Source organism: Natator depressus, chromosome 7 (genome assembly GCF_965152275.1).
Source record: "Natator depressus isolate rNatDep1 chromosome 7, rNatDep2.hap1, whole genome shotgun sequence".
NCBI classification, from domain to species: domain Eukaryota; kingdom Metazoa; phylum Chordata; order Testudines; family Cheloniidae; genus Natator; species Natator depressus.
The window spans coordinates 24,850,891-24,863,412 of NC_134240.1; the positions used below are offsets into that span (position 1 = coordinate 24,850,891).

General features: G+C 44.2%; 1 protein-coding gene across 1 annotated transcript in view; it reads left to right on the forward strand.

Moving 5' to 3' along the window:
- Positions 1-12,522, forward strand: part of DNAH12 (dynein axonemal heavy chain 12) — a 175,116-nt gene that overhangs the window by 51,344 nt on the left and 111,250 nt on the right. The window contains exons 29-31 of the mRNA XM_074957725.1: positions 9,078-9,197; positions 10,977-11,086; positions 12,230-12,413. Of these exons, the coding sequence (XP_074813826.1) occupies positions 9,078-9,197; positions 10,977-11,086; positions 12,230-12,413 (414 nt within the window). The remainder of the gene's footprint in view (positions 1-9,077; positions 9,198-10,976; positions 11,087-12,229; positions 12,414-12,522) is intronic.

Here is a 12,522-nt window from a genome sequence, read left to right on the forward strand (position 1 = left end):
TCCCAAAGGATCAGACACATTACCTCCCAGGGTAATGAATATTCCAGATCTTACCCAAATACACGCTTACAGCCAATTCTTGTGAACTAAACTCAAATTTATTAAAAAAGAAAAAAGAGAGAGTATGGTTAAAAGATCAATGTACATACAGACATGAGTCAGTCTTGAGATTCAGATTCATAGCAGAGATGGTAAACTTTGTAGCTGCAAAGAGTTCTTTTAGAATTTAGTCCATAAGTTATAGTCCAATGTTTATCTTCAGAGTGGTCCAGTCAGAACTGGGATCTCAGTCCTGATGGCTTAGGCTTCCACTGCATGAAACCCCAAGCAGATCTGAGATGACAGGATCAGGCCCCAAGGATCTTTTATACAATTTCAAGCCTTGTTTGACAGGTCAGAGTCCCTTGGCTTACATTAGGTAATCAGGGTGACTTTGAAGTAGGTCTATCACCGGTACTTAGCTACACAAATTAACATTAGGCAATTGCCTGTTCTTTACCATTCGCAGATTATCGGCTATACATTTCAAAGAGAGATGAATACAGCAATATCCCATGGTTACAGTTAATTTAAATGCTAGGATGTTCTTTTGATCTCTGAATTAACAGAATACAGCATAGATAGGGACTGTTGATTATATTGTTGACCACTACCCATATATATGTAAATACACAAAAACACAAACATTATCTCCCCATGTGTCTTTAAGGGTTGAATCTGAGTCATTTATCCTGCAGGACACTTAACACTTTCTGGCCATGCGTCACACCCCCAACGAGAGACTGTGTAAGGGAGCTATCAGAGCTCCTGGATACACCTTAAGAACCTTCCAACGTTGATATGAGCTGTGTTTACATTGAATTCTTTGGAAGGCCAAATTATTGATGCATGCTTTGGCCCAAGTTAAAAATTTAGTCCATACTTTCTGAAACACTTCAGTGATTCCAGGGTTTGGTCTATATGTTTACTTAACATAGCCATTAACGTTTTTCAGAGCCAAGAATAGAGGAGATGATGTAAAGGGAGACATAGCCTGCTCGGCTTCCCAGCAGCATCAGTTCAGGAACTCTCCCTCTTCCTTGCTGCATTAATGACAGAAGATTGAGAGGGCAGGGTCTTCAGAAGTGCTAAAACTGGGGAAAAAGAAAAGGGGTACTAGTGGCACCAGCTGTAGCTCACGAAAGCTTATGCTCAAATAAATTGGTTAGTCTCTAAGGTGCCACTAGTACTCCTTTTTGTGAATACAGACTAACATGGCTGCTACTCTGAAAACTGGGGAAGTAATTGCAGAGAGATGGCAATACTGTAATCATTATGATAGGCAGTGGAGAGCATTTGGGGTGCTCCATTAGACTCCCTAACACAATTTCAGGAAATGCCCTGCTTGATGCGTCTTCACTCATTACAGGGACTCATGCCTTTTAGGGCAGCCTAGCACTGACTGCTATATAACTTACGTTACTTTTTAAGCATAACATTTTGTGATGGAGATCATTGATTCAATGACTTTCAGAGATCTTTGAGATATTTTCCTGCGATGGCAGGGCCAGAGCTGTCAGCTGCTGCATGCAGTGGGGGGTCCTGGAGCTCTGAACCACCAAGGGCAGCAGGGGCTCTACAGCTGTCAGCTGCTGGTGGTGGTAGGGACCTCACAGCTGTCAGCCATGGGCAGTGGGCCTGGAGCTGCCAGCCATGGGCAGCAGGGATTGGAGGTGTCAGTGTCCCCCCCTTTATTTTTAGTGAAAGTCACAGACATGTCACAGACTTCCGTGAATTTTTGTTTATTGTTGACAAATTTTGTGAGTCTTGAATCTGACGAGCCCTGGCCAAAGAAACAGGGGCAATACGACAGATGGCCCTCCAAAACCGTCAGGCATTGGACATAGTGCTGGCGGCAAAAGGAGGGACTTGTGCTCTCATTGGAAAAGACTGTTGTCTGGTATATACACACAGCAGTCTTTTCCAATGAGAGCACAAGTCCCTCCTTTTGCCGCCAGCACTATGTCCAATGCCTGACGGTTTTGGAGGCCCATCTGTCGTATTGCCCCTGTTTCTTTGGCCAGGGCTCTTAAACTTTCTCCGGTTTCATTTGCCATTATTTCAACTACTGCTTGTAACCTTAGGAGCCTTTTTGCATGGTGTATTACTCCCCCTAATGGTATTAAGGAACCGCCAATGGCCTCTTCCCAGGTTAAGGGGCATATGTTATTTACATACCATAGGGCATCCGTTAAGTCCCTTCTTTTTCGCCTGATATTGCGCAGGCTTTCTTGAGGGAAGGTTCCTAGCACTCGGAATTGTGGGAAGAGTCGGGCGGGATAACAGATTCCTGACCAGTTAGCTGGTAGTGCGGTATAAGCTCTGGTCCCACACACCCAGTGATGGCCTATTAAGGCTGGGAAGGGTCGGTTGCACCCATTTGTCATATAGGTGTTTGCAAAGGAGGAGTAGTATCCCCCAAAGGGTACAGGGTAATTCTCCTTACGAGGAGTGGTGTTATTTGCATGACACTGAAAGATTGTATTGTTTTCACTAAGGTTACTGTAGGGGGAACATGAGATTGATTTCTCTGTTTGATCCCAGGTTGAGAAAAAATTCATATCTCCATACCCGGCCCGCCACTTTTTAGTTTTGTTTGAATAATCCCATACACCATTGGCCACAATATGCTGAAGGCAACGGCTTTTCCCCAGATCCAGCCCTGTCCCATTACACACCCAACACCAATGACCTTTTCCCTCCACCACACTTATCCATTTAGATGCATTTATTCCCACCGCTTCCCAAGTGTCATTGCTGTTCCATATTTTGTTAAACGGACGAGGCCGGCATATGTACAAAATCAAGTTGCCAATGCAAGAATGGTGCTTGAGGCAGGCCCCAGAACCCCTGGGCCACTTTTACAGGTTTACCAATATTATGGCTTTGGCAAATGGTACAGGCTGCACAGTGGCAGGCTGCAAAAGAGCTAAAATGGGGGGCCCACCATCCTGTCTTAGTTACAGCAGAGACCATCCCCTCCTTTCCGACATGCGAAACACCGTGTAGCAGGGCGGCCAGAGATGGGTAGAGTGAAAAGGGGGCTACAAAGGCACCAGTAGGCAAGCGCCAAAGAGAATCGGGATGTAGAGAGCAACCTTGGGCAACCCAGGATTCTTTCTCGGTTTCTGGGGCAGAGTCTTGGAGCAGGGTGAGGTCAGTGGGGGACGGCGGCGGTATAGAAACAGAAAGGGAACCTAGAAATGCATCTGGGGAAGGTTCTATGGCAGCAGCATGTTTAGCAGAGGCGTCACCAAATGCGTTACCCTTAGCAACATCAGTATCCGCCATTGAGTGGCCAGGGCACTTAACAATAGCTAGGGCAGACGGAAGTAAAACTGCATACAGAAGAGCAGCGATGTAGGGCCCATTTTTAATAGGGGTACCGGCATAGGTAAGGAAACCCCGAGTTTGCCAGAGGGTACCAAAGTCATGTACAACCCCAAAAGCATAGCGGGAGTCAGTGTAAATGGTGGCGGAGCGTCCCTCCGCCAAAAAGCAAGCACGTGAGGTGAGGGCAACTAATTCAGCGACTTGTGCTGAGGTTACAGAAGGTAAAGGCTCAGCTTCCAGGGTTTCAGAGAGTGAAACTACAGCGTATCCTGCAAGGAGACGACCTTGGTCGTCTCGAAAACAGGAACCATCGTAAATAAAACAAGGTCAGAGTTAGGGAGAGGGACATCAGAAAGGTCAGGGCGCGGGACGGTGACAGCAGAGACAGTTGCAAGGCAGTCGTGGGGATCACAGTCATTAGACAAAGGAAGGAGAGTGGCAGTGTTTAACTGAGAACAACGCTTTATGATGATATATGAAGCTGATAGTAGTAAAAGTTCGTATCTGGTAAGGTGGGCAGAGGAGAGGTGGCCTGTGTTACGTTGTAGCAGGAGAGTTTCTACAGAGTGAGGGACCAGGAGGGTAAGAGGAGAGCGGAGAACAAGGGAATCGGATATTTCGACTAGGCGCGCTGCAGCAGCCACAGCACGCAGGCAGGGGGGTAAGCCTTGGGCAACAGGGTCTAAAGTGGCAGAGAAATAAGCCACTGGGCGGTTCTTTTCTCCGTGCATCTGAGTGAGAACTCCAAGTGCACACCCAAATTGTTCGTGGCAGAAAAGGGTAAAAGGCTTAGAATAGTCAGGCAGCCCTAAGGCGGGGCAGAAGCCAACTCTGAGGGAAACAAAGGCAGAATTGGCCTCGGGGCCACGGCATGGGGTCAGGCACAGAGAATTGAGTGAGTTCCTGGAGAGGTTTTGCAAGGGAGGCATATTGGGGAATCCATTGTCTGCAAAATCCAGCCATGCCTAAAAACTTCCGGACCTGGCGTGGGGAGCGGGGTCGGGGAAAGCTAAGGATAGCTTGGACGCGGATGGGAGAAAGTGCACGGGAACCCTGGGAGAGGAGAAAGCCAAGGTATGTGACAGAAGCCTGACAGAGTTGTAGTTTAGAGCGAGAAGCTTTGTGACCCTTATTTGGTAGGGCAGTAAGGAGCACTAAAGAGTCAGTTTCAGAGGCAGACAATGAAGGGGAACAGAGGAGTAGATCATCTACATATTGGACTAGTGTGGACCTGGACGGGAAAACAGGTCAGCAAGGTCTCGGGCTAATGCTTGGGAAAAATATGACGGGCTTTCAGTATACCCCTGGGGCAGTGTGCTCCATGTGTACTGTTGCCCCTTGTAAGAAAAGGCAAACAGGAACTGGGAGTCAGGGTGAACCGGGACAGAAAAGAAAGCAGAGCACAAATCAACAAGAAGTAAAATGAGTTGCATCTGGTGGGATAGAAACCAGAATCGTCGCTGGGACAACGGGAAAGGCAGGTATGACAATGCGGTTAATGGCCCGAAGATCCTGAACAAACCGCCACGATTTACCATCAGCTTTTCGAACTGGGAGGATAGGGGTGTTACAGGGGCTGGAGCAGGGGATAATAATGCCTTGTTCCCGCAGGGCGGTCATGACTGGAGCAATTCCAGCCTCTGCTTCGGGGTTTAAAGGGTATTGAGACAGGCGAGGCAGAGGTTTGGAGGAATCAACAATAATGCAGACGGGGTCAGTATGTAAACGGCCCACTTCAGACGGGTGGGTTGGCCACAGAGAGGATGGGACCTGTGAAATTAGGTGTTCAAGGGACGGGACCAATGGGCAGCAGGGGACTGGAGTGGAAAGGGGAGTTTCAGACAGCAGGGAGGCTACAGAATCACTCAGAGAGGACTGGGGGATTTGTAAGTAGACACCATCCGGGGAGCAGTAGATGGTACAGCCAAGTTTACATAACAGGTCCCGACCCAAAAGGTTCACCGGAGTGGAATCTGAGAGGAGGAATGCATGGTCCGTGGAAAGGGGACCAACCTGGACTGGTAGAGGTTTTGAAAGGAGATAAGGGGTTGGGACTCCCGTAATGCTAACAGCGGATATGGTTTTTTCGGAGCGGGGAACCTCAGGCAGGTCGGCACTACGAACCGGAGAGAGCGAAGCTCCCGTATCAACAAGGAAAGGGAGAGAAAGATCATTAATAGTCAAAACACATTCACCCGTGGGAGTGAGAGGTAGTAAAGGAGCTAAAATTTCCTGAGGTTCCCTGGTGTTCTGTCATTGCTGTGGGACAAAGTAAGTCTGGGGACTGTTGGGCTGTGCTGACAGGGGTCTAGCTGGTTGTTTACAGAGCTATTAGGCCGGCGCGGACACTCATTTTTCCAATGTCCGGGTTGTTTACAGTAATTACAAACACCCCCAAAACCCGAAAATCCAGTTCCACGGCCCCTCCCATGACCACATCCCCCTCCCCGGTACTGTTTACCTTGCCCTGAATAATGCTGTATTTGCAGGGCCATTAACTTTTGGGAAGATGGTTCCTCCTTTCCCTTTAGAGTGCGATGGCAGTGTTCTGCCACTGATTGCAATTTATCCATGGTTTCAGTTTCCCACCCAACACTTATTCGCTTTAGCACACTGCCAATAGCAGGTAGGAGGCCATTAACAAACGCATGAGCCAGGGCGCCCTTCCCATTTTCACCCGGTTGCTGTATACCAGAATGTTGCAGAAAAACATCAGTCAGTCAGGTGTGATAGTCACCCGGACTTTCTCCCTGTCGCTGTTTACAGCAATGTATGGCTGTCCAGTTTGTTTTTGGAGTCCATACTCGAGGGATGGCCTCATGTAGGTTTTTAGCTCGGTCTTTACACTTTTTCCGGTATTCAGCGTCAGGACCGGTATCTGGTAAAGTTGAACAGCGCTCACTGATGGCCCAGTTGGCTACTGTGAGCCATTTTTCATGCTCTCTAGGGGTTACAAGTAGCTTGCACAGCTGCAGGGGGTCTGTCTCAGAGGGTTCGTAGGTGTCGCACACTAACAAGAATTCCTCTGCAAATGTGGTAGGATTTTCCAGGGGCTTTGGAAAGCCTTTTACAATTGAAAGGAGCTCTATATGAGTCCAGGGTTTATAGCTCCAAGTGGGACCCTCTTGTTGGCCCCCCAGTATGCAAGATTCGGAGGGGAGCCTGGATAGGCTTAGAGCCAGAGCGTAAGTGTTGGGCCCAATCAATGTCCAGGCTATCTTCATATGTATGGGGAAAAACAGAGTCAGACAGACTGGAGGGTTTCGGGGGAACGGGGGTTTTTTCTTTACGGGTCTGAGTGGTACTGGAGGAATGGGCCTGGGCGGTATTGGACGATCCGGACTGGTCTGAACTGGAGACCCCTGGGAGTTGTTGTGACCGCCTATTGATCCGATGCAAGGATGCCAGGCCAATTAATGCATCTTCCTCATCGTCATCCCCAGAATTTAACAAGGGGTTTTCTTTGTCCTTTCCCACAATGAGATGGGAGTATGAAGGGGGATGGGATCGATCCTGGTCTTCTTGGAGAACAGGATAAAGGGGAGCGCTCGGTCTGGCAGCGGGAGAGGAGGCTTCTAATAAAGCTTTTAACTTATCATTTGAATCTTTGAGAGAGGCAAGTTTTGATTCTGTCCACCTATGATTTGCCTCTTCCCACCACTGCATGAAACAATCAACCTCTCCTTTTGCCAATTTAGTTTTAGGTTGGCTGAGTTTGTCTTTTAAGACGTCTACTCGGTCTTTGTCCCAAGATCCTAACAGTGGCCACTGAATTTTGGGATTCTCCTGAGTAAGCCTAGACCATTTTTCCAGAAATTTACAGGAGTCCGGACCCTTTCTAAAATACATAAAATGAGCCAGTGTTCCTTTAGGGAACTGTCCCGACTTAGACGTCTGGTTACCCATACAGGAGGACTTTACACACCAATCACACAAGAAGGAAAGTTGGGTTTGTCAGAGCGATGCCCGGTGCAACACACAAAAGGAGCCCACAGGCTACTGCCTCAATTGCCTTTGCTTTCACATCAAGGGTTTTACCCAAGGCGCGGTGCGGCTGCAATTGTGCAGATTTCACTCACTCAGACCGTGGGGACATGAACCCTTTGGTCAGCCGATCCCCGGACGGAGACGGCGCCCAGACTCAAACACACCACAGGGAGGATGGATAGACACAGAGACAAGACAGTCCTCAGTCCGGACAAAACACAGAAATAATTACCTGACCAGATTCCTGATGTCAGATCCCAGGATCCCTACCAGAACAGAGTGGGAACCAACAGGTTCGATGGCGTAGACTTCACTGTGGTCATGCACCCTTCCGTTCTGGCGGAGGACCGCTCAGGCCAAATGCCCAGGTGCCGGCTTGCCACGGCCATCCTAAGAACAGTCAGGAGTCACACGGCCCCAGTGAAGACGGTTGCCATCTCGGTGGGACCTCCAAATTGTCAGTCAGATTCAAGACTCACAAAATTTGTCAGACCACTCTGTTTATTAGCAAAGCGCTTTGCCAGTGCACCCAGATATGTGACCCTTCTGCAAAAGTTCAAGCTAACTTATTTAAACAGATAAGGGAAAGCCAATTTAATATAAGAGACAAAAGGAAGCAGAAACTGCTGTGTGTATATACCAGACAACACCAATGAGGTAATAGATCGTGCTAGCCACTTACAACAAATCGCATATCTTCCCCACGAAGAGCCAAGTTCTTTATGGAAGTGGCTAAGTAACCTTTTCAATTTCTCTGGCATAGGAAACTGGTTGTTTCAGGGAGCCCTAATTCTCCTGTTTGGAATCCTAATGATTTTTGTATGTTTTCAGTTACTTTCCTGTTGTATCCAAAATTGTGTCAGGCATGCTACACAGATAGCTGCCCCAAACCAGAGTGCTAATTTGATGATTTTAAATATCACTGATGAACAAAGAGATAAAGAACGATTGATATGTGGAACCCAGTAATTGTTGGTCATTGCGTAGCTTGACCAAAAGGAGGAATTGTGAAAGTAGAATGAATTATACTGAAATTATAATTCATTAAAGAAATGCTGCTTGAAGGGTTTGTTGAAATATAGTTGTCAGGAAGAGAAACGTTAAGGAGTGTGAGACAATTGTTCCTCAAACTAATTAACGTAGAGCTCCTACTGAGCTAGGGTCCTAGGGTCCTAGCTCAGTAGGAGCTCTACGTTAATTAGTTTGAGGACCCATTGTCTCACATTCCTTAACGTTTCTCTTCCTGACAACTATATTTCAACAAACCCTTCAAACATCATTTCTTTAATGAATTATAATTTCAGTATAATTCATTCTACTTTCACATTGTCCACAACCTGTTCATGATTTTTACTAAAAATAATTGTGACAAAATCTTAACCTTACACATTAGCACAGAGTTCAATTTTAGAGTAAATCTCAGGAAAAACTTCCTAACTGTAAGAACAGTAGGTCAATGAAACAGACTCCCTCAGCAGGGTTGTGGAAGCTTCTTCACTGGAGGTTTTCAAAAGGAGGCAGGATAGCCCTCTCTCTTGGATCGTTGAGACACAACAAATCCTGCATCTTGATTGGGTCACTAGATGACCCTTGCGGTCCCTTCCAACCCTATGATTCTATGATTCACATTGTGCAGACTGATTTGATTTGTATTTCTATGGTCAGCATGTAAATCAGAACACTCATTTTCTGTAAACTTATGTATTTCTTTTCTTTAGCTTCTTAGATCAATTAAGGATGTTAATGAGCCTAAATTTTTGTCACATGATATACCTCTGTTCATGGGTATAACTAGTGATTTGTTTCCTGGTATTAAGCTTCCTGAAGCAGATTACAATGTAAGTACATTTGTAAGGTAACTTTTTTCACTAATACTCATGGCATTGCATCATTTGTAATTAATGCAGTATTCTATTTCTAATTGCAGAATGAGGCCCTGTGAAATGGAATTTGTACCAAGCAAAATTTACTTGGTTTTCTTTTGAACCCAAAACCAGCCTTGAGTCTCTCATCATTTGCAGATCTGTATTTGTCTTTGTAGTTTTGGCCCATTTATACCTTAGCTCCTAACAAATCCGAGGACCCCTCTTACCTTAAACCTTACCTTTTTGGATGTATACTAGTATGAAAGCCACCCCACTTTCCCTGGATTTTAGCGTCTTTTGTGAGTAACTTGCTGGTCCCCTCCCTAGCCTTTGGGGTTTTCCAAGTTATTAGACATGGTGAAACTTGCCATGATTACTTAATTCTTCCTGTTCTTCTGCAGTGGAATGGTGAGGACAGAGACGGCCAGGCTGCCCTCTTCCTCTTTCAGGGACTGGGTGAGGTAGCTGGCCTCCCAATCCCCTTCCTTCCCACCAAAGGGGAAAAAAAATGCAGGTGGGAGTCAACCAGATGTCTGTTCCCAAAAGACTTCACACAAGTTCACTTTGAAGTTCTAAATTTTGTGGAAACCTGAAATTCCTAGTGAACCTGGAAGGTTGTACTGCTACAAATCCAACTTATTGTAGGTTCATGAAATGCACATGCTTCTATTATGATAATGTAAACCATGTGGGATGTTTCAATACACCAGCACAACCTTGGCAGAAGGGGAAATACTTGTCTTCTATTACCTTCCATAATACAGTAATTGGAGTGGGTAGGGTGTAAGCAGAGGCAGATGTTCAATAAAGAAGGTGAAGATTTTGTTTTCCTTACCCACAAAATACCTTCTGTGTGCAGTATCATTAGCTCTTTTTGTAGGGAGCACAGCATCATTAGCTCTTTTTGTAGGGAGTCTACAGCTGCAGCACTTCAGTGTAGACATTTACTCCAGCGATGGGAGGGGTTCTCTTGTTGTTGTAAATCCACCTCCTGAAGAGGCAGAAGCTACTTCAATGGCAAATTCTTCCATCAACCAAGCGCTGTTTACACGGCAACTTATTTCCCCTTAACTACGTCGCTCAGAGTGTGTGTGGATTTTTTGCACTCCTGAACAACATAGATGGGTCAATCTAATTTTCTAGTGCAGCCCTCAGTATTAGGCTCTGAGATAGAAAGGATTTCTTTGTATGGATAAGCCATGTCACTATTATATACAACATGAGACATATACACATCACCAAAGGCCATCAATATCTCAATAGAGAATTTGAAAACTTAGCCTTATATTTGCCTAAAGTAACAATATTTATTTTAAGTTACAGCATCTTACATTCTGCACGTTAGTAAATAGTACTTTAGTCAGGGCATATCTACTTAGGAACTTTCAGGAAAGTTAAGATGAATGTTAAAATGTGAAGCTAAAACATTTTAGTTAAATCCCTGTGTGAACACTCTCATTCAGAAGTAACGTGGTCTTAGTTTTCTTTAGCCTAATCCCAGAGGAGTCAGTAATTAACTAATTTGATTCTGTTATCCACAAATGTAATAAAACATACTGAGAGTGGGGTGGAAGTTGTTCTAGGCAATAATCTGAATATGGAATGATGAATGATACAGGTTCCTTTTGTTCATGAAGAAAATTATATGGCTTTATAAAGGATTGTTGTAAACTATGTAATATGTAACCATGAAAATACTCTTTTTTAAAGACTGTTATGATACGAAAAGGTTTTATTTTGTTTTGATTTTAGGATTTTCTGGAATGTGCCAATGAATGCTGTGTTATAAATAATATCCAGCCTGTTAAAGTTTTCATTGAGAAAATGATACAGACCTATGAAATGATGATTGTTAGACATGGGTAAGATTACCAGTGCCTGTTGCACAAGTACTACAGGTTGTAGTTATGTTTTTTGTAATAACCAATAGAGAATATTTATGGAAATAGACTAAGAAATCATTTCCACTTTTAAGAAAGACAAACAGTGATTATTTAAATCAAATATAGAAAATCCCAATGGTCACTGTATGCTGCAGAATTTTTATATTGGTATATCCTAATTTTTAATGCAAATTTGGTGCCCAAGAAAGTGGAATCTCTGAAGCCAGGCATATTTGATTCTGCAGTCCCAATGCTCCCTTTGAGTTCGGTAGCAATTTTGCCTGTTTAATGTTTGCAGTTTGGGCCCAGGTTGTGGAGAGGAGTTGTTGCTGTAAAAGCTTGCCTGTGTTAAAATATTAGCCCACCAGATCTCTGCCATTTTCATCTTTGCCTTTTTTTGAGCAGCAAGTATGTGGTCGTAATATTTGTATAGTACCTCAAGAAATAAAAACATATACTTAGCTCTAATGTATGGCTTTGCATATTCAAAACTCTTTGCAAACATTGACTAGTTTGTCCTTTAAAATACTCTGAATTGGGATGAAATTAACAAACTTATTTTGAGTTGTGACTAAAGATTTTTGTTTTAGTGCAGGTTCCTCATCTATCTTTGTCTTTTATGATAATCTTTCCTAGACAGCAAAGAAAATTAGAGAATAAGTATAGCCCCAATTCTGCAAATAAATGCGCTAGTGTGAATCCCTGCTGCTGCACAGAGTCCAGTTGGGTCCATTTACGTATTTTAATTGTACGATCAGATATATGCAGTTGCATGAGCGAATCAAGTATTTGCATACACAAATTACCATTTAGACTCCTAACTGGTTATTTTGGACTTATAAAATACTTGATTGGTATGGGTAACTGTGGTAATAGCTCACACAGTGCAAGCACATATATTTTTCTATTGACTTCCTAAAAACATGGTTCCTAATCATTGAATCAATGATGTAATACATTTCACACTATAATTTTTGCTACATACAGAGTCAGATCCACTTAAGCATGTGCTTAATATTAAGCACGAGTAGTCCCCATTGAGGCCAATTGGCTGGATCAGTGCCATAAAGTATATATTTGATGAAGTTAAGATTTTTAATAATAATTTTCTTTTATCCATAGCTTTATGCTTGTTGGGGAGCCTTTTTCTGGGAAGACCAAAGTTCTACAGGTGTTGGCAGATGCACTAACCCTTATGAATGAACGTGGATATGGTGAAGAAGAAAAAGTAATTTTTAGAACTGTGAATCCAAAATCCATTACCATGGGTCAACTTTTTGGACAATTCGATATGGTATCTCATGAGGTATTGTGTTTTATATGATTGTTTTTAAAAATATTGTATAGCAATTGGCCATATTCCTCCATTGGTTATGCTTGTGCAACCCCGATGGCTTTGATAGGTTTGCATGGGT